Raw genomic sequence first — 15,735 nt, forward strand, 5'->3', positions numbered from 1 at the left:
AAAGAGTATAACAAGAATACCCTCATATTAAAGAGAATATAATTCTCAATCTTATGGTGAAATATTTTAGAAAAAAAAAAAAACAAAAAGTAAAGTCGTATAACAAAGTTATGTGCGCTAAAAACCGTTGAACTTGAAAAAATCAACAACGATACGTTTTTTTACTCAATGTACCCCCTCCCCCATAAGACCCCTTTTCACGTAAACAAAGTTTGTTGACGTGGCACCCTCATCATCTCAACCATTTACTTCTTGGATCAATGGCATGTACATGTTAACAACCTTTTTATTTAATCATCTCTCTCTCTATTATATGTGTATGTGGAGGAGGGGGGGGGGGGCGTATGGTAGGTTCTTTCACAAAGTGATTTAATGCGTGAAGTGTAGAAAACTACGATGATGTGACCCTTGTATTTTGACGTGTGTACGTCCATGTTATTACACATCAATAACTACATGACGTATGTATGTGTATGTCATATAAACGTTTGTACGTAGCATCCACATGTCATATAAACGTTTGTACGTAGCATACTAAACATAATCACATCTCTTAGGAAAAATAAATATATAATATACAAAAGCAATACGTGTAAGTTTCTATGTGGTAAAAAAATTGGTTTCCTACTTTTGTTATAGTGGTATTTTTGTTAAAATACATATTTTGACATAATGTGAAGTATTGTCATTAAATTTTAATTTTTTAACCAAAAAAAGTCTATACAAAAACTAGTCTATACCTAAATATGAGTTTCTAGATTAAGAAGTAAGGATGATGCTAAATTGGAATATAAACGGGGTCAAATTGAGAATTTTCTTGTTCAAACGGGTCAAGATCAGCCATGTCAAATCTTTCAATGTTTTTTTTAATAATTCAGCCAGAGGTGTCTGTTCTTAACACGATACCGAATCATGTTAAATCTACATATTTAAATGAGAAAGAATTATTTAAAAAGATCTGTAAATCAGATTATTTTATAATTTTTGTTTAATAAAAAAATAATAACAAAATTTAAATGAGAAAGAATTATTTGAGAAGATCTAAATCAGATTATTTCTAATTTGTTTAATAAAAAATAATAACAAAAAGAACTAATAATTTGGAAAATCTAAATCAGATTATTTATAATTTGTTTAATAAAAAATAATAACAAAAAAAAAAAGTTTCTTTTTAAGATCAATCCACCAGTCCATTTATCTAATTTTTACAACCCCATATTCCAACAACTTGTTTTGCCAATGTGTCCGTATTATGATTGATGTATTTGACACAAATAATTATACGAGTCACATTCAGGTTCATCAACTCACCCGGTCACAACTTGTTGCTCCCCTGCCGTTATTCTATTTATCGGGTTAAAGACTGAACTGTTTAGCTACCGGATCAATCCACCAGCCCGTTTATCTAACGGGTTTTCAAAAACGGGTTGGGTAATGACCCATAAGGGGTCTTTCATAACTACCCGAGTCGGGCTTTAAACATTGTTTATGAACCATAAATGTAGTTTTTTGGTATCATATAAATGTAAATGACTTTACATTTTGTAATGTAAGCTCCCAAGTATTTTCTGAAACACTACAACACCATCGTCGTTTATAAACCGCATTCTCCGTTGTGACCCGACAACATTTTGTTATCAAAAACTCGACTCTTCGGTAGTTGGTCGCCTCAAAAAGTACCGTAAACTATTCGTGACAACCTGCAAAAAAAAAAAAATTTCATGTATCAATATATATTTACTAATGTTAGCAATGTATAATATAGTTTTCTATGGTGTCGGTTTTACCTGTTGAAGCGGTTTGATAAGAGCTTTACCCTTGTAGTTGACGTGAAATTTGGCCTTCGCCAACAAACCCTGCATCGAGAAACAATTAAAACAGTTGTAAGTAGGAGTCAATAAAGCCGGTCCACTCAGAAGACCCAAAAACCAGTCCTTGATCCGATCCGGTCCAGTTCGGTTGTGGACTGGATCAGATCAGGCCCAATGGGCTGAACCTACCCAGGTACGGGCCCAAACATTGAACTTTAATAGATTTAAAAGTTATAGAAACAGATCATGTGATGCTCAGTTTAGATGGATTAATTAGCATTAGATAATTTAATTTATTATTAATTAAATTAGGTTAAAAGAAAGATTAAAATTTTACTTTATTAATTTAAATTTGTTTTTTTAGCAGCTAGTATGAAATTGATTGTCAAAAACTGATAAATAAATCAGAAGAAAAATCTGTTTATCCAAATATTATTTTTACCTCGGTATCGAACTCTCCGGACTCAACGGCAACATTTATGTCGGTGACAATTTTCACAAGATCCACCAGTAATCCGGGCCGATCCGCTGTCTCCACTACAAGCAGACTGCATAATATAACATCGAAAAGAGGTTGGAATTTAACGATTAGAAGTCAAATAAGTTAGTTTTTTTACTTTGAAATTTTTAAAAGGTTTCGGTATGATGGAAAAGACAAAAATACCCTCCATTTTATATTACCTTCGATCAGGGCTGTCGTCATAAACATGGACATGGGTTGCAATGTCAACGTCAAGCTGAGGCAATTCAAAACTCGTTAGATAAAATTAACCAAATTATAATGGTTGACATATTAGCCGAATGTCTAAGCTACCCTTTAAAGTAAGCTTGAGGACCAACAACAATAGCATAAACACGGGTAAAAAGGTCATTTTACCTTTAAAAATTTACAAGAAGCCAAGAACGCACAATATTCATTGGGTATTACGAAACAAAACTTACTAACAATAATTTTAGTGAATAGCAAAATACCCAAAATACCCTTTTGGCTTGTGAACTTGCAACAACCCAAGAACATGGGCAAATTGGTCATTTTGGCTTGAAAACTTGATGATTTATATATCAAAAAGACGAGAATGGGTACCTTTTTCGCTGGTGCTTCGACTCCAAAGGCTTCTCCCATTGCCAATTGAGCACTTGATTCCTGAATCAGTAATGACAACAATTCAATAATAGTCTTTATTTATTTATTTTATATTTATTATTTATATATATGTTATAATAAAGACACATGATTGGTGTAATACCGGGTGATATTCTAGAAGATTGCTGATAATTGTTAGACGGATCGCCTCAAGCAACTCTGGGTCATCAACTTTACGTCCAGTCGAGCTGCAAAAACATTAACAAATCTGATTGTTTTGGCCTAAAAACAACCTACAACTAGTATCAGATTTGGTAAACATCATCGAACATTAACTTCAATACTTACGCATTTGTGATTGAAAACGTGTTGTGCTTCCCAGAAGAATCCAGACAAACGTTTGCTTTGACAACATTTAGGCCAAGATTTTTAAGAGCATTCATCTGCACGTACATTTCAACGTAATTATTGATAGTAGTGAAACAAAAAAAAATGTATTAAGTAGCAAAAGTTACTAAATGATTATAATTTTCCTTTTGGTGGTCAAACATGTTGAAAATTGTTCAAGGTTTAGTTTTAAGGCATACAACCTCCAAATTATTTTTATTTGAACATCAGATTATTTTAATAATATTTCTTTTCTTTTTTTTTTTTTTTTGTAATCACAATTATCGCATTATAGTTCTTTGAATTTACTTTTTTCATGGTTAAGTAGGCAAGGGCGTAGCTTTGTCGGGGCGGGAGGGGGCAACCGACCCCCCGAACTTTTCGATTAGTAGTGGAGAGTATGTAGTTTTCGTATAGAAAATTTTGGGTATATACGTTTTTGACCCCCCGGTTTTCTAAAATTTTTTGGTATATACGTTTTCGACCCCCCGATCGGAAATCTCAAGCTTCGCCACTGTAAGTAGGAGAACTGTTAAAAAAAACAACTTATCAAAAGGGTCATTTATGTAAAGTTCAGGCACTTAATCATGCAAAAAAAAAAAAAAAACATGTTTGTTAGAAATGAAGTTCGGGGACTTTATAGTTTAGTTTTTATAAGTTAATGAAATTAATCATATAAAATAAAGTATAGGCACAACCCCATACTAGAAAATGATTTGTTTCAACTCAAACCCGGCACCCAACCCACTCATCTTGCCACCTCTAATACAGGTAAAATAACAAGCACTAAAATGATTAAAAAAAAGTCAAAAAGACTTATATACGGTATCAAGAAGAGCTCCAAGGCGATCCCCGAATGTAATCTCTACCACAGTTGCATTCGGGTCAGAGTCTTGGTCAATAATAACTTTGGGTGTTGGAACCACATCAGTATCCTGATAGCTTCCATCCTAAAAATTAAACAGCCAATGAAATTAAAAAATAATATTTATATGTCTATAATAAAAGATTTACCAAATCCCTTATCTTGATACCTCAATAGCTGTAGCTGATGCTTTTGGAATCATAGTACTCAATGAATATGACAATCTGGGTAAAACCCAAATCAAGAATTAGAACAAGAACCCTAAATCTACAATTTTTTTATGCAATATGAACCAAACACAAATGTTCTTAACTTAAAAAAAAAAAAAAAAAAAAAAAAAAAAAAAAAAAAACCTTAGGAGGTGTTTGGATATATGCTTTGAAAGTGATTATTGAGACTCAAATAACTAAAATCAGAATTACAACAAGAATCCTAAATCTCCATACATGTCATATGAACCAAAACACACATGTTCATGATTTCAAAATTTTAGGGGGGGTGTTTGGATTGGATTTGTGCTTAAAAAGTGTATTGAAACTCGAATAACTAAAATCAGAATTATATAACCATTTCATCATAATCACTATCCCCAATCACTCAAAACTGATCATTCTAGTTCCATTCGAGTTTATATCGTAAATTCGTTCAACGAACCACCCCCTAACCAGTTACAGATTAGTGAATTATGTTTCAATTAACAACTGAATTATGTGTGGTTTGAAATTAATTAATTACTGAAAATTAAATAACTAAAATCAGAATCATATAACCAATCTGATACCAATCACACACAACTGATCATTTTAATTCCAAATCAATATTTCCAATCAATCAAATTTACATAATATTCAATAACCCCCCCCCCCCCCCAAAATCAGCTCCATATTAGTGAATTATAATTCAATTAACAACTAATCAATCAATTAAAACCCAATTCAATTAAACATGAAACCTGCATAAATCAACATTTTTTTCAGCCCAATAAAAAAAACCCACCACCTAAAAAACCATTAGAATAAAGGGTATACCTTTGTTTTGCAGAAGTAGACATATGTTTAACAGGATCAGAAGCAAAAGAGGATCCAAAAAATGCAGTTTTGAAGATGGGTTGCTTTTCAATAGCAACCAATTTGGTGTAAACGGCAAGAGTAGAACCACAGGAAGCCATAGCAACAGCCATGAATGAGCAGTAAGCAGAGGATAAACAATAAAAATAATAATAAAAAAGAAAAAGAAAAGAAAAGTGGATTGGGGATTAGAGGAAGAAGAAGATGGGCATGGTGAGGTAAGAATGGGTAGGGGATATGGTGGGGACAAAAATGGAGGAGTGTGGTGGATTGAAGATGTAGTTTTCTTTCTAGTGATATCCGCCATTTGTTGTATGGAAGTTGTTTCTAATTTCTATGGACTGGGTGGATGGATGGATATTTGTATATTTTTATTGTCTTTTTTCTCTTTACAACTTGTGCACATTTTGAGGTTTATCTTTGAAATAACTTTGATTATTTTTTGAGTAAATTTCAAAGTTCGTCCTTTATGTATGTCTAATATATCAAAGTATGTCCTTTATCTTTAATAACCTCAGAAAAGATCCTTAATGTTTGAAAAACCAATCAGGTTATGTCCTTTACCCTAAACCTTGTTTGTTTTCCCAGTTAAATCAGGTCATGTGAGAAACACATGAGGGTATATTGGTCTTTACCTTAATAAAAACCCTAAACTCCACCATCATCTTCTTCATCTTTCAATCACCTGCACATCAACATACCCCATTCTTCTCTCTATCTAACAATCCTACCACCACCACAACCTGGCATATTCAAGAGAGAGTGAGAGAGAGAGAGAGAGAGAGAGATCGAGCAGAAGAGGAGGCAGGAAAGAGAGAGAGAACCGGCGGAGCCGGTGCCGTCGTCTACGGCGGCGGTGGTTCCAGCGACCCTCTCGAGTCACAGTAGTCGTGGGTTCAGGAATTTTCTCTGGTAAACTTATCCAACTCGTCATCTTCACCTCTTTTACTCTCAGGTCAGTAACGAGCTATCTCTCAAGTCCGTTTTGTTTGCGTTTCAGGTTTGATGGTTGATGGGGTCGGGCATCATTCTGAGTTTGGGTGTCACGGCACGGGTCAGACTCGGTTTGGTTCGAGTTCAGTCGACACCGGGTTAACATGGTCGTCTCTATTCCGGTAAGGGTTTTGAGTATTTTTCGGTTAAGTTCCAGTTTCACTTCAAAATCGGATTCTGTTTGGATTTATTTTCAGATTCATTACAACCCAGTTTCAGTTTGGGTTCAGGTCCAGTCAAAGTAGCCAACCGACTCAGTTTCATTTTCGGTTCAGATTCGGTGTCGGGTCAACATCAGTCAAACAGTCAACACGGGTGGGTCGTGGTGGCGGTGGTGATGGCGGCGACAGGTGGGTCGTGGTGGCGGTGATGGCGGCGACAGGTGGGTCGTGGTGGCGGTGGTGGCGGCAGGTAGGTTGTGGTGGTGGTAGGATTGTTAGATCTCAATAAACCACTTTGTTGCCCTAATTTTGGTGAGTTGTAAGAAATTGGGGGTTTTTTTGTTCATGGGTTATTGATGATAATGTTGATGATAATCTGGGTTTTGAAGTTTTGAATATCCGGGTTTTGAAGTTTTGAATATCTGGGTTTTGAAGTTTTGAATATTTTTTCTTTTGTGTTTTGAAGATCTGGGTTTTGTTTGAAGTTTTGAAGATATAATGTGCAGATTATGAAGCTTATAGTTAAGAGAAAGAAGATTTGAATTTTTTATAATTTTATTTTTCTAGTATTAAGGTAAAGACCAATATACCCTCATGTGCTTCTCACATGACCTGATTTAACTGGGAAAACAAACAAGGTTTAGGGTAAAGGACATAACCTGATTGGTTTTTCAAACATTAAGGATGTTTTCTGAGGTTATTAAAGATAAAGGACATACTTTGATATATTAGACATACATAAAGGACGAACTTTGAAATTTACTCTTATTTTTTTTAGAGTAAACTTTTATTTTGGTCCCTGTGGTTTGGATATTTTTGTCATTTTAGTTTAAATCTTAAACTTTTTAAATCTAGGTCCCTCTGGTTTCACTTTTATTGCCACTTTAGTCCAAATTTCAAAACCCCCATTTTTTTACTGTTGCAACCTGCCTATTTTGTCTTTTTGTTCAGGGGCATTTTTGTCCATCTGATTTTAATATACCATATTAATAATTAATAAACTAAATTAAATATCTAAAACACAAAGCAAAGTAAAACCTGAAGAACATCAAATATCTAAAATCATCACAAAAATCAAAACAGAACATGAAAACCTGATGTCTTCTCTCCTCCGGTAGCATCCGCCATGAACCACCACTCTTGCTATTCAGCCTGCAATTGAGCCTTCAAACTTAACCAAAACAGAACATGAAAACCTGATGTCTTCTCTCCTACGGCAGCAACCGTCATGAACCACCACCACTCTCAACATCACCAACACCATCCATCACTTACTGTTCTCCACCGCCCCACCTGCCACCGCCCCAAATCCGAGTAAGAGAAGAAAGGCGGCGGCGGTGGAATCCTCACCGCCTCATTTCCACCTATACCTACCTCCGCCACCGTCAAACCACAGCAACATCCACCGTGTTTAAACCATCGGCAACCACCACCTGTCTTCCTTCATTCTCCCACAACCACAAAAACCTAGAGAGAGAAAACACCTCAAAACCCCCAATCTAGAGAGAGACCTCTCAAAATGTCAAAACATATAGAGAGAAACACCGCGTCCTTTGCGTAGGCTTCCGGCATCACTGCCGGTTGTACCGGAATCATCACCGGCGGTTGTTGTTGTGGCGGTGGTGGTGGTGTTATAGAGAGAGAAGAGAGAGAGTCAGAGGTGTGTTTATATTAAATAATGTTAAAGTTCTTTTTAATAATGACCAAAATGCCCCTGAGGAAAAGGACAGAAACCAGGTTTTTTTTAGAAATCTGACCTGATTTGAGATTTGGACCAAAATGGCAATAAAAGTGAAACCACAGGGACCAGATTTAAAAAGTTTGAGATTTGGACTAAAATGGCAAAAGTTCCCAAACTACAGGGACCAAAATGGCAGTTTACTCTTTTTTTATATTTATTTATATATTGGAACAAGGACTTTGTTGTGTTATGTCATTCTACTCCCCATATTAGAAAGCTTCGTTGCCTTACTTCAGCCGGACTATGTTGTCTTAATCAGGTCTACACTGACTTCAAAGTTTGGCTTGGACGTTCCCCCTGAAAACTATACCACTGACTACCACTTGAGATACTTTGTACAACTACAAAACCTAAAGTGTTGAACACTCTTTGACGTAACATACCAATAATTATAAATTTTTCCCTTTTACCTAGATTTAAACTGAGAGATTTAATTCATATGATTCAACTCCTTCATGTGTATATAAATCAGGGCCGGCTATCCCCATGTGACGGGTGGGCTTGAGAACAGGGCCCAAATCATTAAAGTGCCCAAAAATTTTTAAATTTTCTTTATATATAGTATATAGCCCAAATCAGTACAGGCCCAAAGTTTGTAAAAAAAAAAAACCCAATCTTATAACCGATAACAGGCCCCAAATCATTAAATCAGTACTACAATTGCAGCGCTCAGGAAACCAAACGTCGTAGCAGGGATTTCTGATCGAACAGACTAACACAAGTACACAACGTCGCGGCAGGGATTCATCATCATCATCCGCAGATTCGCAGCAGGAGCCAGGAGGTATTTGTTTGTTGTTATCTGTTAGCAGTCGCAACCACGGTTCCGAGTTACGGTTTCGAGTTGCACCTCATATGAGTCGCAACCAGTTACACCTCATCTGAGTCGCAGCCAGTTACATCTTGATTTCGACAAAGATTCAGAGTCCAAGTGTTTTCATATCCTGATTTCGAGTTTACGAGTCACAAGTTATAATTATTCATGATTAATGATCTTAGTGTTGTTTATTGTTAGTTTGTTAGATTGTTATGACGTGAATTGTTTCTTTTTTTTTTTTTTTTTTTTGCAGCTGATATCCCTCTTCTTAAGCCCACTGCTGCTCAACTGAAGCCTAAAGTGACTCCATCTTCAGGTAAAATCTTGATTCTTGATAATAATAATTATTTATGTTTTTCTTAGAAAAAAATCATACCTTTATGACTAAAGATTTCCTGTCTTTAGGTTTGATTGTTGTTTCTTTAACTGTTGTTTATTAATTATACTTTAAATATATTAGACTTCGTGTGAATTGTGATTAATTATACTTTAAATGTATTTGACCCAATTATTGAAGGTGAAATATTAGATACTATGGATTACAAGGAGTTGATCGAGAGCTTTGCTTCAAAAAATGCTAGGAAAACCACACTGTTTGCTTAGCAAGTAAGTTCGATACTTTGATCATTTTTGCTACACTATTTTTGTTAATTTGTTTTATCTATTTCATAACAAGTATCGTAGTATTATGAATTTTTAGTATTTATATATATATATATATATATATGAATGATTGATGAGTTTATGTTATATGAAAATTTGCGAATAAAGCCCAAATTTTTTATCTCGAACAGGGCCAAAATTTTTTTTGTGATTTTCGGAGACGACCCTGATATAAATCACCCTTGAAATGACTTAATTACTTAATTTATTTATTGGGTTTAAATTTGGGTAAATATATAAAAGAAAACCAATATATTTTATGTCTTTTTAATCTCTTTAACAATCTTTTACACATAAAAAATCAACACTTTTTTTGTCTTGTAAAAATCCCTTAACATTTCTTTTGTACATAAAAGTTTCTCTCTCTACATGTTAAATTTGAACAAAATTGTGAATTAGTTTTTACTTATTAATACTACGTGAGAACAGAAATTGAGATGGGTTAATTCAAATTTAACAACATTTTTTGCACCTAAATACTTACAAACTTTGTACTTACTAGTATTTGAACCCAGACCATTAAGTCATGGTATTGGGTTTAAATTTCTAACATGCCAAAATCCTAAGATGAAATTCGTGTGTTGGTTTTACTCTAAATGAGTCCGGGCCAGTTTCAAGTCTAGCCCAAAACACGTTTAGTGTGTCAACTCGGCGAGTTCGCGTGTTAACCCCGTCAAACCCATTTTATTGTTCTAAACGTGTTTATGTACTGACTTAAACTATTTGTATATTTATAATGCCAAAATATAAAAGTTTAAGTAAACTAATACATTTTAAACAAAATTAGAATTAAATACCCCCATTGCGGCGGGGCGTAAAAGCACGTCAAATAGCACCAATCCCACACAACCGTCAGTGACTACCAACGCTGAAGTTGTAGCGTGTTAAAGCGAAGAAATAGACCAAAACGTAGAACATTTAAAAAATAACTAAGTCGATATAGGACTCATGCTACGTTACGACGAACCTGTCAAATGAAAAAAAAAATAGACGTAAAAACATTGAACAACACATGGACGTTGTGCCGTGTTAACTCATAAAATTATGAATGAAACGTAATAACGTTGAATCACACACACACGTTGTGTTGTGTTAACTCGCAAAATTTAGTACGAAACGTAAAACGAAAATTTGAGAAGGATGAAAAGTATAGGGGACAAAGTTGAAAGTAAAAAGGTTGTGAAGTTTAAATAACAAAAGATAAAAAAATTTGGGTTAAAGTAAAAAAAAAAGAAATCATTTTGAGGTTAAAATTGTAGGAAGCCGAAAGATATAACATATAAAAAAATAACAATGACTCACGCGTTGCGATGAGCCTATGAAATGAAAAACATTAGACGTAAAATCTTGAACTACACATAGACGTTGAGCCGTATTACCTTGCAAAATTATGAACGAAACCTAAAAACGTTGAACCACACACACGCTGCTTCGTGGTAACTCACAGAATTTAATACGAAACGTAAAATGAAAATCTATGAAAGATGAAAGGTATAGGGAACCAAAGTTAAATATAAAAAAGTTGAGGTTAAATTGTAAAAGAAGAAGGGTTTTGGCTTTAAAGTAAAAAAATCTAATTTTGTGAAGTTAAAACTGTAAGTAATTCAAAGATTTAGGTTAAAAGTAAAATTTAACTTTGTTTTAAAACCACCCAAAGCATATGGTACAACACCTTATGCATACAAAACTTGCTAACTTAGAGTATATAAATAGCTTGAATTTTTTTAAAAAGTATGTATATCTTGATTTTATAAGGTTGGGGGTGTGGTTTAAAGCCCCTAGGGCTTTATAGTGCCACGTCAGATCCACATCAACGTCATGTAATATAGGCGGCTTTAAAGTTCATCCCTTTAACTTGCATGCAATGGTTTAAAGCCCATCTATTAAACAAAATAAAAAAAAAGCAAAATATTTGATTTGTTGATGGTTTAAAGCCAACCCGCACACCCCCTTTAGCGTTCGTTACTGGGCTGGGGGAGCTTCGATGGCGCCTTCCTTTGGCGCGCAGGGGATGGAGTGGGGGCGCTATGGGGCGCTAACGACGCTGAGGTGGCCAGGGGCGGTATACCACACCCCTTGACCTAATTATTAATAAAAAAATCGGGTTGGCCCAAAATATATGTACCGTGTTTGGATTCATGTATGAGACACGATTTTTAGGTTCGTGTTTGATTCTACCGGTCAACCCACTAACAAAACCAATTTAACATCCATAGTTTGTTGATTATATTCATTTTGGGGTACTCTCTTAATTCCAGAGAGAGATAGTGGGTTGGGTATGAGTTGATACATATAGAACTTGGTATCTTAAAAAACATGCAACTTATATTGGGCTTCAAGCCTTCAAACTAGGGGCTCAATTGTGTCGGATTGATGAATTTTGGGTTAGCGGATTAAAATTCTTCAACCCTAACCAACCAATATAATTACTTGTGTAGTATTGTGTTTGGTCTTGTTTTGTGTCGATCCGTTTAGTGTTTATTTGTGAAATGAGTAATAGCTAGTGACTTCCTAATAATTTGAAGAATCAAACACTATAACTCAATTTAAATTTTTTTAATTGATGTGGTTTAGTTAATTAATTTTTGTTTCTATATCTCTCATTTCTAATTACATACTCGGGTTTATATATTTAGCTTGATATTAGGCTATAGAGTGTGGTCATGATCCTCACGACCACCATGATCCTACACGTCAGTGTCATGTCACCCACCTCTAATCCACCAACCAAAACCAATACCCTAAGGGTGTGCTAATGACCCAAGCCACTATCTCATTATTATTTTAATTTATGTTTGTCTAAAGTAAAATGATATGATTTCTTGAAAAATGGAAAGGAGGATCATGGTTTAATCTATGCAAACCATGGTTGATTATGCAAGGAGGTGATGGGTGCAGCCTTCCATTCATGTTTCTATATGACGAATCATGTCCCAACCATGATCCACACACCTTTAGCCTTAAAATAAACGAATGGAAATGATTGAATATTTTTGTTTCTTTATCTCTCATTCCTAATTATATATTCGGATTTATATACTTAGCTCGATATTAAAATAAATGAATGAAAATGACAGGACAATGGATAGCCACCTAACAAAATAAATATGTTAGGAGTGAAGATTTAACGAAAGGGTTCAAGAGGAATTATCAGTGTAACTTTTCAATAAGTTAAACACTTATGGAAACATTAAAAAATCAAATATGTAACTTTCAATATTAAAAAATTTCATTTCTTAGATATAAATATAAACTTTTTTAGAAATCCTTAAACGGGTTGACTGGTTATATTCGGGTTAACCGATTTATTAAACAGATGGTGTATAAGTTGATCTGTTTAATACAATAGATCGATTAGCTGATCCAAAACCTATTTTTTTATTCGAGTTGTGTCATGAATTGACACCCATCCAGTAAACCATTAAGTGATGCATGTTTGATCAAACTCACATATAGCTTTGTAAATGTTGACTCCTTTTCTTGTAATACATATTTAAAAAGTTTTAAAGAAAAATTGAGATCAGATCAAACTCACATATAGCTTTGTAAATGTTGACGTCTTTTCTTGTGATACGTATCTAAAAAGTTATAGGAAAAATTGAGATCAAGCTCTAATAAATCTTTAAAATGAGTTAAAAAAACTTTCATAGTGTTACGCAAATCCAGTCTGAATTACCGCCACTAATACTAACGATCGTCCTGACAAGTTGGTCTAGTGGTTAGTCACTTGGTTTCTCTCCTTGAGGTCCTAAGTTCAACTTCCGTGGCTTGGTGGCTTGGGTATGCATCCAACTCTGATCGTTATGGAAGAGATGATGCAGGGCATCTCAGAATGCTTATCCGGTGATTTAGTTGCCCGTTAAAAAAAAAAATACTAACGATCATGTCATAATTTTATCCTTACCATGTAGAGAATAAGGATTCAAACGAAAAAACAAATAAGCTTTTAATGAGTTCAATAGACAAGAACCAAAAGGAACAAAAATAAAGCAATTTAATAGTGAACACTTATTTTGTGATATTTTGCCCCAAGCTGTCATATAATAACGATGAAAACGACCCATTTTTAAAGTTTAATTAAATATTATAAGAATGTCATGTATCAATACATAAAATTCCAAATAAAAAAAAAGCATGAGAAATAATTAGGAGACGTGACGTGTATGTATAGTAAGGTGAGGAGTGGAAGCGTTAAACAAAAACGTAAAAATCTAGGTAGCAAAGTCACACATACTTGACTTGTCGTTATATGAGATAAACGTACCGTGATTTAAAGAAACAATTCGACACACACAGCTTAGAACACTTTTAAACATGTTATTATAATAAAACAATACTTTACTTAAATTAAAGAGAAGACATGCTCGATATCGCTATATAATCCTTTTAATAAATAATGAAGTATATATTAAATTATTCACAAACTGATTCAAGTTGTTAAAGTTAACATACTATTCCTATTTGAACATCCCAACCCATAAATAACCCGACCTCATTCGACTGCATCCAATGAAACGGGGTTCAAGCACCCGATCTCACCCATGCTGATGAAGCTGCCAAACTAGTTATGTTCGCAACGTTGGTTTCATTTTGTCAATGACCCTGAAAGAAAAAAAAAACATATACATTGTAGAGTTGTGTGGCGAAATTTAAATGATAAATATACTATTTACCAGGTTATAAAATCGTTAGTAATATAACGACTTTATTCCACACTAAATTTATGTCCATCATTTGCACACCCTCGTGTGTGTTAGGTGGCCTAATATGCAAATACAAGATGAGATCGATGAAAAAAAAAAAGGTCATACATTGGTGTTCAAATGAATAAAAAGTGATAGTTAGGACTTAGGAAGCCAAGTTCAGAATATTTGTGTCAAAGAAAATGGAGATGAAGATGATAAATAATGGTGGTGCATAATTGGTCCCTAACTTGACTTTATTTACAAAAGATGATAAAAGAAAATGGAGGACCACATAACCCTCGTCTTTTACCTATTGAGAAGAGTATCTAGTACTAATGTAGTCACCTTTTTTTGGTTACGTGTTTCCTTAAATTTGCGAATTTATTTGTATAAATACTAGTGACGGATCTAGAAAATCCTTATATGGGCAACGTTTCATATAAAAAGGGGTAACAAAATCGAAAAAACTTAATTTGCACTACTGCAAGAGCGTCAATGGGTAGCGAGGGTTACCCCTACACTATGTTCCCGAGTCTCATTTAACAGGGTGAGGGGAAGGAAAATTTTTTCTCCTAATCTCACCAATTTGGGAGGATGAATATATGGTCATATTTTCTTCCCTTTTCCCTCCTTTTCCCTCCCCTCAAAAAAACTCGGGAACATGGTTTTTTTTTCATATTTTCATCTCTTTTCCCTCTCTTCCCCCTGTTAAATGAGACTCGAGAACAGAGTGCTAGAACATGCTAGGTCCGCCCATAATAAATACCGAGTTATAATTTTGTATGATACAAAGAGTTGGATACAAAATTATAGTGTCAAAAATATAAACATTTTTGTTCTTACAATTCAAATTTTTATTTTTTTCTTTATTTTATATTTGTATTTTATTTTCTTATTTTCTGTTTTGCATATGTTGGGCTTGCTGAGATTTTTGGGCCGTGTTCGTGGGCTTAGCTGCTGTTGTTGGACTTGCATAGCAATTGTTAAGGCTTTTGGCTGGCCAAGGCTTTTTTGATCCCATCTACATACATATAGTATAGAAAGATATTACCCTTTACCCTATATATTATATTATATTATATTATATTATATTATATTATATTATATTATATTATATTATATTATATTATATTATATTATATTATATTATATTATATTATATTATATTATATTATATTATATTATATTATATTATATTATATTATATTATATTATATTATATTATATTATATTATATTATATTATATTATATTATATTATATTATATTATATTATATTATATTATATTATATTATATATTATATATTATATATTATATATTATATATTATATATTATATATTATATATTATATATTATATTATATATTATATATTATATATTATATATTGTCCTATATATTAAAAATAGTACAAAATTAGAAAAAGTTAAAATAATATATATGGTTTTTTTAGACATTGGG

General features: G+C 33.6%; 1 protein-coding gene across 1 annotated transcript; it reads right to left on the minus strand.

Moving 5' to 3' along the window:
- Positions 1–1,427: 1,427 nt before the first annotated feature.
- Positions 1,428–5,526, minus strand: LOC110941928 (ACT domain-containing protein DS12, chloroplastic). Its single transcript, XM_022183622.2, has 10 exons — positions 5,176–5,526; positions 4,317–4,371; positions 4,107–4,232; positions 3,244–3,338; positions 3,059–3,143; positions 2,896–2,955; positions 2,493–2,548; positions 2,254–2,359; positions 1,788–1,856; positions 1,428–1,700 (listed from the first exon to the last, which is right to left on the minus strand). Exons 1-10 carry the CDS (start codon positions 5,325–5,327, stop codon positions 1,638–1,640), a joined length of 867 nt encoding a protein of 288 aa, XP_022039314.1. The 5' UTR covers positions 5,328–5,526; the 3' UTR covers positions 1,428–1,637.
- Positions 5,527–15,735: the final 10,209 nt, after the last annotated feature.

Source organism: Helianthus annuus, chromosome 5 (assembly GCF_002127325.2).
Source record: "Helianthus annuus cultivar XRQ/B chromosome 5, HanXRQr2.0-SUNRISE, whole genome shotgun sequence".
Taxonomy (NCBI): Eukaryota; Viridiplantae; Streptophyta; class Magnoliopsida; order Asterales; family Asteraceae; genus Helianthus; species Helianthus annuus.

Coding starts and splice junctions, on each gene's coding strand:
- LOC110941928 (XM_022183622.2), bottom strand. CDS start 5,327: ATGGCTGTTGCTATGGCTTCCTGTGGTTCTACTCTTGCCGTTTACACC. Junction 2,956..3,058: donor ATCTTCTAGAATATCACCCG/GTATTACACCAA, acceptor TTACTGATTCAG/GAATCAAGTGCTCAATTGGC. Junction 1,701..1,787: donor TTATCAAACCGCTTCAACAG/GTAAAACCGACA, acceptor TTTTTTTTGCAG/GTTGTCACGAATAGTTTACG.